Source organism: Diadema antillarum, unplaced genomic scaffold, assembly GCF_040938485.1.
Source record: "Diadema antillarum isolate AM-2024a unplaced genomic scaffold, OU_Dant_1.0 seq00001545_RagTag, whole genome shotgun sequence".
Lineage (NCBI taxonomy): Eukaryota > Metazoa > Echinodermata > Echinoidea > Diadematoida > Diadematidae > Diadema > Diadema antillarum.
The window spans coordinates 292,114-307,317 of NW_027272274.1; the positions used below are offsets into that span (position 1 = coordinate 292,114).

Consider the following 15,204-nt stretch of genomic DNA (forward strand, 5'->3'; position numbering starts at 1 on the left):
CATTCTGTCATATTTTCAAAAGTACTTTGCGATTCAAACACTCTTGAAAATTTCCACTTCAATTCTTGACTATTCGTATCTAGATAGCAAGGACAAAGTCAGCGAAATCACGAAATTAACCTCTCTCGAATTATCGCATCAGGTCCAAAAACCACAAAAATAATTGTATGCTAAAATAGCACTGGGCAAATACAGAACATGTGTTTAGAATTGAAAAAGTACTTGTTCCTTTTCAACTGATAAGCATGCTCAAATTTGTGCCTGTTCCTCTACATCTTGACACGAAATATGTCTGATGGGCCACTCTTATACACAGTACAAGCATTTCACAGCTCAAGACTTTTCTCTAGATTTTTTTTTGCATACAAAATATGATCAAAGTTGCACCAGAATTTCGCAAGGCATCTTGTGTACCGAATTTTCCATTAAGTAGACTACCCGCAAGATTTGTAGTGTGAATAGACTGTTATAGTTATACATGTATTAAAATGCAGACATCCTAGGTGATATATTTTTTGTTCATAACTCACAAAGTAGCTGAATGGACCTGGGCCCTTCTTTCACTCATCCTTAAGTACACGTAGATATTTGAGTTCTCTAATTAGTCTTTGTCATACCTATTGGCTACCTCACAAACAAAGTGATCTTCTTCAATCTGAATGTACATACATGAACCAATTATGTCTCCAATTGGAATTACATGTACCTCTGCCTCGTCACACAAGTTTTTCACACAATGGATGTGATCCCTTTCATTGTACATTTCCATTAAATGAAATGGCTTGACCACAGCGACACTGACTTCACCTGTTGGGGTTTCAAGCATAGTAAAAAATTTCACTGATCCAAATGTACAAGATCGATCTTGCACATACTTGATAATGCTCTGATTACGACAAACCAATCGCTGATAACAAGATGCATAGACATACGAAGAGCTGCTTTTCACATAAATCTTTGACCAAATCTTTAAACTGCTGCATGAAATGTTGAATGTACGCTTGATTGCATCCAAGTCCTCTGGTGACAAAACATAGTCCTTGAGCTGATCAATTCTAAAAAATCCTGTCTGAATGAAATTCCAACACTTATGGTACATGTGATGTCTGCTTATACTCTCAATGAAAGCACTTGCTTCCTCGTCTGCTTCTTCGTACTTCTCCTTCAAGATTGGAATAGCCTGTATTAAGGTTTATAGTGCTTATGATTTGTGTGTCTATACCTTGTGTGCCATGTATTTGAGACACGATATAACCATTAAGGTCCTCAAACACAAAACAGTTATTGGCGAAAAGCGGCCCTGTTTTTAACACAGTGTTCACCAGGTGAAGCACTTGATGCACATTCATTGTCATACAAGTATCTTTCGGAGTAAAGTTCAGCAAAGGAACCCACAAACTGTTTTATGCATGCCTCTGCCTGCAAAATATCTCCAGGCGTTATCATCTCCTTTGAGAGTAAGAATGTAGCTTTAACCAAACAACAGAAATGGGCAAAATAAGCTGCTGAAAGGATGTGTCGCAAAACAGGTATCCCCCAATACAACAGAAAGTTCCTGTATTCTGATGCCTTCCAAAATGCTAAATCATCTAGTCCACGTGGAACCCGGGTCACATTTATTGTTGGTTTAATATGCGACAGAAGCTCACTCACCTTTTGTCTACTTGAAAAAAATGAAAACTTTTCATGTCTGTTTTCATGGGAAAACCAGCATTTCAGCAAAAGCTTTGTCACCCCTCCATACAATCCATGCATACAATCGATTACAAAGCCATGGGCGAAATTAAAGTGGCTCAGAAACATCAACCAAGATGGGCCTTTGATCCCATTTTCTACATAGTCTTTCTCACCATTCTTGATTTTGCCTACCGCTGTGTCAACATCGCTCTTTATACTGTCTAATGTACGTGCAGGACCACATGGGTCACATTCGTTGTATGGAAAGACATGAACGTTGCCTCCACTGAGTGTTCGAAATGTATGCCCACGCTGTAAACAATGCCAACACCCATAATTTCCATTGAATTGCAAACTGTTGCACACCAAACTTTTCGCTGGAAGGTCACATGTACAAGTCAGTAAAACTGCATGAGATGTAAACTTATCACCATTGTAATCTTCAAAAGTAACACCATTCTCAAGCTGAACTAAATCATTGTATAGAGGTTTGAGAAAACTCCACATCACTGGTTTACGGGCTGAAATCCACACTCCATAAAAAAGTGTATTCTCACGTGCTTTTCAGTCTGAAAGTGGCAGCTCATTAATGAGAAGATAAACAGGCCACATAGAAACCTTCGAACTCTTAAAAATTGACACACCATCCGTATTCATAGCAAAGGAAATGTTATTGGGAGAATTCAATATGCCGCCTTGAAATAAGTTTTTATATATGGAGCCATCGTAAACATCACATAGATTACCATCTTTGTTCAACTTGTAGTGTTCAAATCTATGCGTACGTATTTTGTCTGTGAAGGATTTCCGTTTGAATAGAACTCTTAACTGTGAAATTAAACTATGCTGGACAAAGTAAGAAACTGCTCCTGATGATGTCAAATCCTTCATACAATGAGGATTAGAACATCTTTGTGATGATTTGTCTACATGGGTATAACAGTGGGAGCAGAAATACTGGATAACAGGCAAGAATGTAAACTTTCCAAGATACTTCTTCAAAGTATGCAGTGACTTGACAAATATGTTGTTTTCTGGTAGGAGCAAGTTAATGAGTACAAGTAAATGTTGCATAGTTTCTTCAGACAAACGGAACCGAATCATAAAACAACACAGCTGAATGGACCTGGGCCCTTCTTTCACTCATCCTCAAGTACACGTAGATATTTGAGTTCTCTAATTAGTCTTTGTCATACCTATTGGCTACCTCACAAACAAAGTGATCTTCTTCGATCTGAATGTACATACATGAACCAATTATGTCTCCAATTGGAATTACATGTACCTCTGCCTCGTCACACGAGTTTTTCACACAATGGATGTGATCCCTTTCATTGTACATTTCCATTAAATGAAATGGCTTGACCACAGCGACACTGACTTCACCTGTTGGGGTTTCAAGCATAGTAAACAATTTCACTGATCCAAATGTACAAGATCGATCTTGCACATACTTGATAATGCTCTGATTACGACGAACCAATCGCTGATAACAAGATGCATAGACATACGAAGAGCTGCTTTTCACATAAATCTTTGACCAAATCTTTAAACTGCTGCATGAAATGTTGAATGTACGCTTGATTGCATCCAAGTCCTCTGGTGACAAAACATAGTCCTTGAGCTGATCAATTCTAAAAAATCCTGTCTGAATGAAATTCCAACACTTATGGTACATGTGATGTCTGCTTATACTCTCAATGAAAGCACTTGCTTCCTCGTCTGCTGCTTCGTACTTCTCCTTCAAGATTGGAATAGCCTGTATAAGGTTTATAGTGCTTATGATTTGTGTGTCTATACCTTGTGTGCCATGTATTTGAGACACGATATAACCATTAAGGTCCTCAAACACAAAACAGTTATTGGCGAAAAGCGGCCCTGTTTTTAACACAGTGTTCACCAGGTGAAGCACTTGATGCACATTCATTGTCATGTATCTTTCGGAGTAAAGTTCAGCAAAGGAACCCACAAACTGTTTTATGCATGCCTCTGCCTGCAAAATATCTCCAGGCGTTATCATCTCCTTTGAGAGTAAGAATGTAGCTTTAACCAAACAACAGAAATGGGCAAAATAAGCTGCTGAAAGGATGTGTCGCAAAACAGGTATCCCCCAATACAACAGAAAGTTCCTGTATTCTGATGCCTTCCAAAATGCTAAATCATCTAGTCCACGTGGAACCCGGGTCACATTTATTGTTGGTTTAATATGCGACAGAAGCTCACTCACCTTTTGTCTACTTGAAAAAAATGAAAACTTTTCATGTCTGTTTTCATGGGAAAACCAGCATTTCAGCAAAAGCTTTGTCACCCCTCCATACAATCCATGCATACAATCGATTACAAAGCCATGGGCGAAATTAAAGTGGCTCAGAAACATCAACCAAGATGGGCCTTTGATCCCATTTTCTACATAGTCTTTCTCACCATTCTTGATTTTGCCTACCGCTGTGTCAACATCGCTCTTTATACTGTCTAATGTACGTGCAGGACCACATGGGTCACATTCGTTGTATGGAAAGACATGAACGTTGCCTCCACTGAGTGTTCGAAATGTATGCCCACGCTGTAAACAATGCCAACACCCATAATTTCCATTGAATTGCAAACTGTTGCACACCAAACTTTTCGCTGGAAGGTCACATGTACAAGTCAGTAAAACTGCATGAGATGTAAACTTATCACCATTGTAATCTTCAAAAGTAACACCATTCTCAAGCTGAACTAAATCATTGTATAGAGGTTTGAGAAAACTCCACATCACTGGTTTACGGGCTGAAATCCACACTCCATAAAAAAGTGTATTCTCACGTGCTTTTCGGTCTGAAAGTGGCAGCTCATTAATGAGAAGATAAACAGGCCACATAGAAACCTTCGAACTCTTAAAAATTGACACACCATCCGTATTCATAGCAAAGGAAATGTTATTGGGAGAATTCAATATGCCGCCTTGAAATAAGTTTTTATATATGGAGCCATCGTAAACATCACATAGATTACCATCTTTGTTCAACTTGTAGTGTTCAAATCTATGCGTACGTATTTTGTCTGTGAAGGATTTCCGTTTGAATAGAACACTTAACTGTGAAATTAAACTATGCTGGACAAAGTAAGAAACTGCTCCTGATGATGTCAAATCCTTCATACAATGAGGATTAGAACATCTTTGTGATGATTTGTCTACATGGGTATAACAGTGGGAGCAGAAATACTGGATAACAGGCAAGAATGTAAACTTTCCAAGATACTTCTTCAAAGTATGCAGTGACTTGACAAATATGTTGTTTTCTGGTAGGAGCAAGTTAATGAGTACAAGTAAATGTTGCATAGTTTCTTCAGACAAACGGAACCGAATCATAAAACAACACAGAAGAAGAACAGTTACACCAAGGTGTCTAGTTGAGCCAGGATACAGAGGAGGATCTTCGTCATCACAATTGTTTTCATTGCAAGTATATGATTGCTGACACTCGTCTTCAATAACATGGGCAATTTCATCAGCGATGACAAGTAAGGGATCATCAATTGCATCATCTGCAAGATCTTCACGCTGTTCCACCTGTACAGAAGATTGCAGATCATGCAGCAATTCATCCAGCAGTTCGTCTTGAAAATCATTAACAGGTGGGGAAAAGTCTCCGTGTTGTGTGTTGGGCAAGTCACTTTCAGGAGGTGAACAAGCTTCGCTAGTTTCTTCCACATCTAATGATTCAATATCCATGCTGCTCTCCAAATCTGCTGCATCAGTGTCATAGAAGGTGTCCGCTTGCCCTGAAGCAGCCTGACAAAGGAGGATGAAACAACATCAATTAACAATTTGCAGCATTTTGATACAAAATTCAGGTAAATGTATACATCATGTACGCATTAGTCTAATTATTACATCCACACAACCATAACTATAATTTTTTCGATGTACCAGTACCACGTTACTACAGGGTTTGAAATTGGCGATGGTCCGCTGGCCATTGGCCACCCAAAATCACGTCGGACTAGCTAAAAATCATAAAATTCTGAAGTTACTAGTCCGTGTGTACATACCACACACACGGAGAAGCTCCATTGCGTAGCAGGGAATATGCTGTGTGTGGCCACTTCAACACGCGATAAGTGTGTTCCCCGCTACACAATAAAGCCCTCCATGTGTGCAACATGTACACACACGTCCACACGCATGTGGTTGTATCTACACTTCCTAAAAAAAAAATAAAAAAAACGAAGTGCGACCCCTGACTAGTACGGTACTTATAATTTTGGATCAAATAGACCATTCTATTTGTCCTCCTGTGATTGGTTGATAATGATCGAGGCTCACGTAATATACACATATTTTCAATTTCAGAATGTTGGTATGTTTGACACTCCATGATCTACTAGAAATTCTATAGATACTATTTGGGAAATGACAACATTTTAATTACCGATAGGGATAGTGATATTTTTCGATAAACAAATAATTAGAGTCTATGTGATGAGCAACAAAAATTGTAACCAACTTGCGTTCTATAATGTTACAGTAATTTTGTCAGTGTATTAAATAGGCGTACTGACGGAAGATTTGGATGTTTTCATTTATTTCACTGCAGCAAAAATGGAACGTGAGAAAACACACTAAAACAAATCAAAATGGAACACTGAGTGGGAGTAGATTTTGAGGAACTAACGTTAGAAATCTTGAACTTAAGACCTGGTCCTAGCCTGGATGGAATCTTGTCACAGTTCCAAGCCAGTATGGGCAGAACAAGAAGGGAGAGCTTTTGCCTTTGAGTTTAGATAGGGCCTAAGCAATTCCTTTGTGCTTCAGCACCATTTCACAAAAACTAACAGTTAGGTGCCTAGAGGGGTGCAGTGGATTGGGTCTAACAGCTACTCCTAATATAGTGAGTTGATCTTGATGCACAAGAGTCAAGAGCAATTTGATTGATTTTAAAATGACAGCTAGGCCTATTAGTAATAGATCTAGTAGGCCCTGTAACTTAGTAACGTTAGGCCCTAACATAATAATTAGGTTAAGTGGGGACGGGACTATAATTGCTAGTACGGAGGCAACCAAACTCTTAGTCTCGGATTTAGCTAGTTAGGCGAGTTGAAGAGATTTTTAAAGTATTTTGTCCAGTTTTATGCGACTAACGTTGGTATGACTGAGGTCTCCTGCATTAAGCTCGTCTAGTCTAGTCTATCGATTAAAAACCAATATGAAAATTCATAAAATATTAATTCCTAAAGAAGTTCTTTGACTGTCGCTGTGCTCACTCAAGTCAATGTGCCCAGCGTGTCGCAGGTATAGGCCCAATCGACCTATTAAACGTTAGGCCCTATAGCTATATAGGCTAGGTGTCCCTAGATCTAACTTCTATACGTGTATGTATCCTGTCGCTTCGCTACAGGGTTGTGTGTAGCTAGCAACCGACCGTCTATAAACCAAAACTTACTGCAGTGTCCGTTGGTCCCGCCGAGTCATTGCACAATTCCACTTGATGAACATGCTTTTCAACAGGCGTGACAGGTTGTTCTGCAATCCATTTTTTATATGGCCCACGTCTTTGAGTTTGGCGCGTAACAGATTTTAATACTTTGGCTTTTCCTTTGGCTTTTTCAGGTTCGGCTGTTTCAGGTTCGGCGCTCATTTTGTTGCAACAATTCATTATTCCAGCCGAAAAAAATAGGCCAATTAAGGTCTAGCAACACAGTACAAGGCACGTCGAAATATCCCCCGTTGCGTTGGAGCCTAGCCGCGAAATAAAAGATTGCCGGGCTTCTGATTGGCCGGCTGTGTGTCCACTTCCAATTAAAACCCGGCCGCCCGGCGGCCCGCACACAGCGCGCGCACGCAGTGTGCGAGATTCGATTACTAGTAATTGATCTATTTTCTGGGTTGCATCACTGACCTACCACACAGTAGAGTCTGTGACCTACCATAATACAGGGAGTGGGTTGCATGCACTCGCTACACGTGCGATCGAGATGTTATTCACGTGCGTGCGTGCATCGATGCCAGTACACGGCGCACCGCTGCACTGAGCTCGCACTGTAGTTTGTAATCTCATGCTGTATACTTTTGACCAATCAGTGATACGAATCTCACTTATGAGGACACGACTATAGATATGTGTGTTATAAATGCGCAATGCTATTGGCTGCCGCCACATGCGCCGTGCGCACCGGGTAGCTGCATGCGGGGTGCAGAGTTTGCTACAGTATGTGGTGGATGGAATTTCGCGCCTATTCTGAACTAACTGATGAGCTAGCTATAGTAGCTAGCTATTGCGCTATCTGCGTGCATGCTGTAGTTAGTAACAAAAATGGCGAAGCAACCCGGCAGCGCTTGCCCATCGACTCAGACTCAGAGGAAAGTCAAGACTCTAACATCATTTGATGATGGTAATTGTCTTTTATTCTTTAATCGTTAATTAATTCTAGACTAAACTCTAACATTAATTCTAAAGCCTTGGCTTAGCCTTATAAGTTAACAGCTAACAGCTAACGTTTACTTTGTTTGCAGTGCCTGTACTTTTAACGTTAAGTGTTTAGTGTACCCTGTAACGGCGATAGGCCTATAGACTCTAACGTTGTTACTTCGTACTTGTCTATTGTAACTGTTAAGGCGTAGCTCGCCGTATGACCGCGGCCTGGCCCGTGATTAAAGCACGTTACTCGTTAACTTACTACAACGTTAACAAGAATAGGATTACGATTTAAAACACAATTTCCATCGTTTCCATCTTGTTTGCAACTGTCCCATAACGTCGTTTTGACAATTGCACAATCGTGATCGATGCATCATGTGTGTGATTTTTTAATAGAAACGAAGATTCGAGTTAACGTGAACATTACGGTTAGACTTTAGAAGTGTTTCTAGAGTGGTCTAGGCCTAACGTTAGGTACCTACTAGACAGTTCTAGACCCTCCTAACAGTTACACCTGAAACGTTACGTCGTTAGTCCCGACTTTCTGAAAATTCATTAGGGCCTATACCGGGTACGTTCTAGTGGGTCCGGAAAGTGTTGTGTAACTGTTCTAGGGCATAGGGGTCTATCCTTATATTTTATAAAGTTATCAAACTCAAAGTCTAAAGAGAGGAATTTTCTCGATTAATTCATAGATCTAGAAATTAGATCTAGATAAATCAGATACCAATGTAAAAAACGTCTAGAGAATCTATCTAGTGAACTTTTAATAAGCAAGTCATAGAACTAATCATGGACATAGAGACTCTAGGTGTTCTTACTTCTATTTTGTTCAAGTTTTGCCATGGAAATTGATGTTTCTTAAGTCTAAATTATTGTATTCTATATTTCTTTAGAAAGCTCTAGTTCTATAGCTCTTACTTATGACTTAACTCTTAAAAACGACTTAAGAAAATACTTTGGCCTAGTTGTACGCCTCTTCCAAATTATCATTGAAATGACTTCCTGTCTGAAGCAAATTAGCTTTAGAAAAAGTCGACGTCTATATCTGAGAGAGATGTTTTTTTTTCCCCCGGTTAGTTATCTGGGCATTGGTAAAATTCGACGAGGATGGTGTAATCCACTGCGTACGTGGGGATGAGGTGGAGATGTCTGAGCGTGGTGCATCTTTACAAGACCTCTACCCGGCCATAGTAAAAGGAGACAGTTGTCTTGCTCCATGGGGGTCGCGAAGCACTCTCTATGACGCTGTGGTTGTGGACATGACAGGTACGAACGTAGGAATTATAATCTGGTTAGTCTCTACACCAGTTTCTCAATGATTTACTTCCCAGCTAGCAATATGTACCGGTACATAAATATGGGATAGTAGATCTAGATATCTATCAGTATCACTCACTCGGTGGTGGGAGCGTATTCTTTCTACACTTGTACATGATGTAAGTTGTACTTATAGGGTAGCTACGACTGATGTTGTCAAATTAAGACATATGTTCAGTTCAATTTGCCGATTTTCAAGTTATAAAAATTCACAATTTACCTATCAAGAGAAAGATAATGTAAAAGTGTAGACCGAGGGCCTATTTTATAGTCGTTTCGAGTGATTTTCAACTCTTTTAGATTTGATTTTTTTTTTTTCATTTAATGTTCTCTACACGACCGACAGAGGCTAGCTCTCCTATCTACTCCAGTATCACGCTGTTCGCGCGTTCAGGTCCTTTCCTGGTCGTCAATAATTGCACTTTTTTTAATTTTTTTTTTTACTAACGTGAGGTCACTAGACCTCGCCAGATTGTGCAAATATATTGCATTATGCCAACACTTGGGGGCTTCTATACTACTCACCAAATCAGGCTGTCATCAAAGTAGAATCCCCCAGAACACATCTTTTATGGCAAAAATCCTTCGAACAGCTCATCTTTGGGAAAGTAACTTTTAAAATGACGCCGGCCGGCGAATAAAGGCAGACTAACAAAAACAGCTCCAAAGAAGCAAAATGGTGATTACAGATTGTCACTGTGGTTGCAGCAGGACCCCTACAAAAATAAACAATTTTGACGTCCATCCCACAGTCCAATAGAACATTTTTGGAATACACTGTATAACTATTTTTATCTCAAGATGACAAACAGGCCTTGCTGAAGAAGAAAAGGGATATGGTGAAACAATTAAAGAAACTTGAAGCTTCTTCACGTTCTGGTGAGTATTTTGTATTAAATTAAAATTCATTGATTTATACCTATACTTTAAAGTTGTTTTATCGTAATACAGTACTCTCCGCATAATCGGGTAGGCTCGGGCAGAGCGTTTCTTACCCGATTAAGCGGAGTACCCGATTAACAGAACAGGTCTCATTCATAATTGACACACTCAATGTGTATGTACATGCATTGTACACTGCACCAAACACCTACACTGTATGCGTAACGCGCGTGCTTGCACGGCACATTATACATACATTACGCTTCACTCCTCAGTCACGAACAATAATTTACACTCTTTTTGTGGACAAATATGTCCTTCAGAAAACTTTGTTGTTTGAGTATAGACTCTAGCCCGCTAACATGAAGGCGTTTTCCGAAATGAACATTTCTCTTTGCGTGCACTGGTCACGTAGAACGTCAGGTTACTTTTCGAGAATTGACTGGGGAAAAGCAACATTATGGAGCTGCTGCATGACCTTTCTTTGCAAATTTCTCGTATTGTGAATGTTGTTGGGGAGCAAGGGAGGAGCGCAAGTGTGGATAACTCCTGTCTGTCTATGTCTATGAGTGCCAGCTACATGTATAATGCTCGTTTAAGTGTGGCAAGTCGGTACTGGTACATGTGTTTTTATGTTTGATCACTCCCCAAATGATCGGTCTTCTTTTCAAATTAGGCAGAGAATGCGGTTAGCGATGGAAAATTTGACATTCATGATTTCTTAAAATGTTATATCTGTGATAAAATGTGGGTAGACAATAGATTAGAAGAAATTATTTACCCATTTATGCGGAGAGGCAACCCGATTATCAGGTAATTTTAATGTGCATTGGAACTGATTTTGACATTACTACCCAAATAAACGGAGTACCCGTTTAAGCGATACCCGATTACGCGGAGAGTACTGTAGTAGAACATTAGGCTTTACATTCACAGCTGACCCTGACCCCAATTTTTACTCTTGAGTTGTAAGGTGGTAATCTTGGATTACTGTACAGAGCTGCCAACCGTTCCGAAAATTGTTAAAAATATTTGTTCCAAAATATCGAAGGGAATACGAAAATACGAAAATACGAAAATACGAAAACATCCTTAAAAAGTACGAATTTACAGTGGGAAAAAAATAATGGGTAAAAAAAATGGCATAACGCACATCGCATGTGCAATGTTATCATTCTCTACTCAGCTGGGATATCGATGCAACGCGTACGCACCATGTGTGGAAAGCGCTGAATAGAAAAGTGTGCGCACACGCAATTCGCCGCTTGCGTACTGTGTACACCGAACCGAACTTCGCGTGCGTGAATCCCTGTTGCCTACGGACCCTGGATCAACGGGTGTTTAGTACTGAAAACACCGATCGCTATTGGTATCCCCGGCGCGGCCGGCTACTGGCGGCTGGGGGAGCGTGAGTATACAGTACATGTACAGTATGTAGCTTAGCTACAAACTGTAGCCAGCTGCCACAACAGACAGTACCCTATTCCGTTTTGAGTCGGGGTAGAAGCGTTCCGTTGTGCAATGTCTGCTTCTTTTTCTCTTCTTCTTCATCCACTTTTCCCTTGCCTCCCAAGTACGAAATGATTTTTAGAGTGTTGTGTGTGTTTTTTGTAACGTTATTGCATCATTTTTCTGCAAGGAAGAGGTGAGTTTCTGTTCGTGTATTGATGTGCACTGCTGTCTGCAGTATGTGCAAGTGAAAAGCGTTCGAACTTTCCTTCCCGAGTTTCGTGGAAACTCCATGTATTTCTAGTGGTTCTAGGCCCATTTAAAGGAGATCTCGTGTAACAATATAAACTATTCTCCGGTCAAAATGAATTAATTTCCTTTGTTTTGTATCGTTTATTGACTTGATCCCAAGGATCTCGTCGCAAAACCGAGCTTCCAATGTGCATTTATTTTCGCGTAGCTTTCGGTGCTGCAAACTTTTGCTAGGCCTAGGGCCTGTTAGAGAACTAACTACACGCAGCCACTGTCTCGAAGTCGCACAGGGGTCTGGTCAAGCTACGTTACATGTATGTGTACTAAACTTATCGTTCTATTTCTGTCGTTTTTCACACCTCGTTTGGTACGATTTCTTATATTTTATATCACTAGTATCCGTTCCCTTTGTACTTTGAAGTATTTAGACGTAATTCTTTCAAGTGTCTTGCATTGTTATTTTCGTAACGGCGATTTCTCTGATCTCCTGCAATGCTTTTTCGAATCAACTGATCAAAGCGACGAAGTTTGATCCCAGCCGCTTCGGTGTGCTGTGTGTTGTCTTTTCTAGATATTTGTGTTGTTGGGAGGTGTTGATATGTTGTATTTGTTATTTATTTTCCCAGGTGTTTATCTCGAGGGACTGTGCGTGTTTCTTAATGTTGATAGGAAAAGGCTAAAATGATCTGAGTAATGTCTGATGGTGATGCTGATAATTAACTATGCTGGTGTAAAAAGACGGCTTACTGTGAATGCTGAGCGTACGTGCTGTTCGTTTTATTTCTCTTTCCCTCTTATTCTTCTTTCCCCCTTACTCTTCTTTATTTCCCCTCCCAAGAATGATGAAAAAAAAATTACATACACCTCACCACAAAAAGAACCATGCACGTGCTACCAACCCTCGTAAAGTTAAACCTAAATATGTTCAATATCAGCAAAGAATAAGGGGAAAGCACGAATAACAATAAATTACTAGCAGAGCGAAGAGATCGTGTTACGTGCACTCTCTTCGGCTCGAAGAAACTTGACCCCCCCACCCTTCTCCCCCTTGTGGAAATTTCCACAAAAGCAGGTGCCACACCCAGGTGCGTGCCAGACGAAAGAATGCGCGCACTGGAGTAAACAGCAGGGGTGCGAAGTTTAAAAAAAAAAAAGAATATGAGTGAGATTTCATGACTCGGCATCTCGGCGCGCGAATATGCGCGCAAGCGATGGTGTCGGAGGGGTTTTCCCACCTCCCGCGGTAGGGAGCTTTTTTAATTTTCAGCTCTTAATGGTGCAGGAGCATACTTAAGTGACTATTTTTTTACTTATTTTGAAAGACAAAAGGGAAATAATACCTTCAATTGCAACTATCACTTTAATCCTTCGAGCTATGCTCCCTATTATTGGCCCAAGTTGCAGAATTTGCCCGATACGTGAGAAGAAATGGGTGCCATGCGTGAGACTTGGTAGCTCTGAAACAGCGTATAAATATCCAGGAAATATCGATCGTATTAGTTGAATTAAAGGAATCATTGCCAAGATATCGTGATTCTATAGCCTTTCTTTTGGCGCATAGTAGGAAACGTAAAACAGTCGAATATAGTGTACTGCAGTACACTATATTCGAATATCTTATGTTCCCTGAACACTTAAAAAGAAAAGGATCGATTAATCAGTCAATTGAAAATGCAATCACAGAAATACCGAAAAGGTCTCGTATGCCCAGACAAATTCACTACGAGTATGTCCAATGAGATGCAGTCATCACCTGGTTAGACAGCAGAATCATGACATTGCACATCAATTTGAGTTCACGCTCATCATAACTGCTTGTTACTTTTCAAAGTTTTGACTATCAACATTCGTTCGTAGGTGTTTTTGTTTGTTTGTTTGTATGTTATTCCTCGTGAAGGACGTAATGATTTCTTCGTATCAAACGTAAACTGCATGTTTACCGTAAACAAGCCATTCAGCTCAGCTATGGCACATTCGATCCATCGAACTTGCAGTAACCTCTTAGGCAGGAGCACATGGTGCATTCACCACGTGTTTGCAAATTGGCACAACCACACGCAGCGCGGCAGTTTGCGATCGTCGTTGTAGCTGACTTTCTGATTCCAGTTAGGGTAAAATGAATTGGGATACTTCAGGAAATACTGATTTTTAAAATCCAGTAAAATGAAAAGGGTAAAGCCTGAAAACAACGCATGATTATGTTTTATATTAGGCAATAATTGGAAACACCGAACAGAGTTTTGCATTCGCTCACAGAAGCTCTTTTGAGACGATGAAAGCATTCCCTCCCCTGCTTGATAGTGGAGGCTTCCATAACCAGCCCAGCAAGTTTCTGGAGGTACATACATCCACTTGTACACATTCATTGCGTAAATATTGGCGTAAATATTCAATATTGAACGACGCGCCTTTAAGCACCAACAACAACAATTGCGAGAAAGCAGTCAACGCTGAACATTGCGTAGTTTGGAATCTTTATCGTGCTGGTGACCAGTTCGATACTTCGGCATGTGTCGTACTGTTATGTTTAGAGCCTGTAGGCCGCGTAAGTCGACGACTTTGATTCAAGATAGCAAAAAGAGGGAGATGGATAAAATATGAATTCTGGTGGAAAAATACGAATTTTGGAGCTGCTGAGTGCTAATTTGTGCTTCCAAAGGTTGGCAGCTCTGCAGACTGTGTCATCTTCCAACTGAATATAATCGTTCCACTAACATTGTGCAAGTTTCTGCATAGGTCCTTAATCCTTGTCCGTGCACTCATTAATGCATGGGTAGTACAGTAGAATACTAGTAGGCTACATGTGTAAATCTTTCTGGTTATTTTGTTAATGAAGTCATTCAAGCGGGCAAGACACATTAATGCTTATTGCCAAGTCTTTGAAAACCTTCCTCTTGTGGTGGATGGTTTACCATGCAGACGGCTATATACCAAGGAGGGGTGCTGTTCGTTATTCCGAAGGTTCGCTATTCGAAGGTTCGTTATTCCGAAGGGTCGTTAATCCGAAACACACAAATTCCCTATACCTAGACGTTCGTTAAACCAAAAATGAATAAGGGTTCGTTAATCCGAACATTTGTGGCGTTATTCCGAAGGTTCGTTATTCTGAAGATCCGTTAATCCGAAAATGAAATTCGGAACAATGAACCTTCGGAATAACGAATCTTCGGACTAAAGAGCCTTCGGAATAACGAACCTTCGGAACAACGAGCTGTAATCA

At 40.3% G+C, this 15,204-nt stretch overlaps 2 protein-coding genes across 2 annotated transcripts in view; both read right to left on the reverse strand.

The window, feature by feature from the left end:
* LOC139710583 (cytidine monophosphate-N-acetylneuraminic acid hydroxylase-like) overlaps nucleotides 1-15,204 on the reverse strand; it is a 136,287-nt gene that overhangs the window by 31,207 nt on the left and 89,876 nt on the right. The gene's annotated exons all lie outside the window — the stretch shown is intronic.
* On the reverse strand, nucleotides 1,611-5,886 carry LOC139710580 (uncharacterized). Its single transcript, XM_071622504.1, has one exon. The coding sequence runs from the start codon at nucleotides 5,393-5,395 to the stop codon at nucleotides 2,858-2,860; it is 2,538 nt and encodes an 845-aa protein (XP_071478605.1). The 5' UTR covers nucleotides 5,396-5,886; the 3' UTR covers nucleotides 1,611-2,857.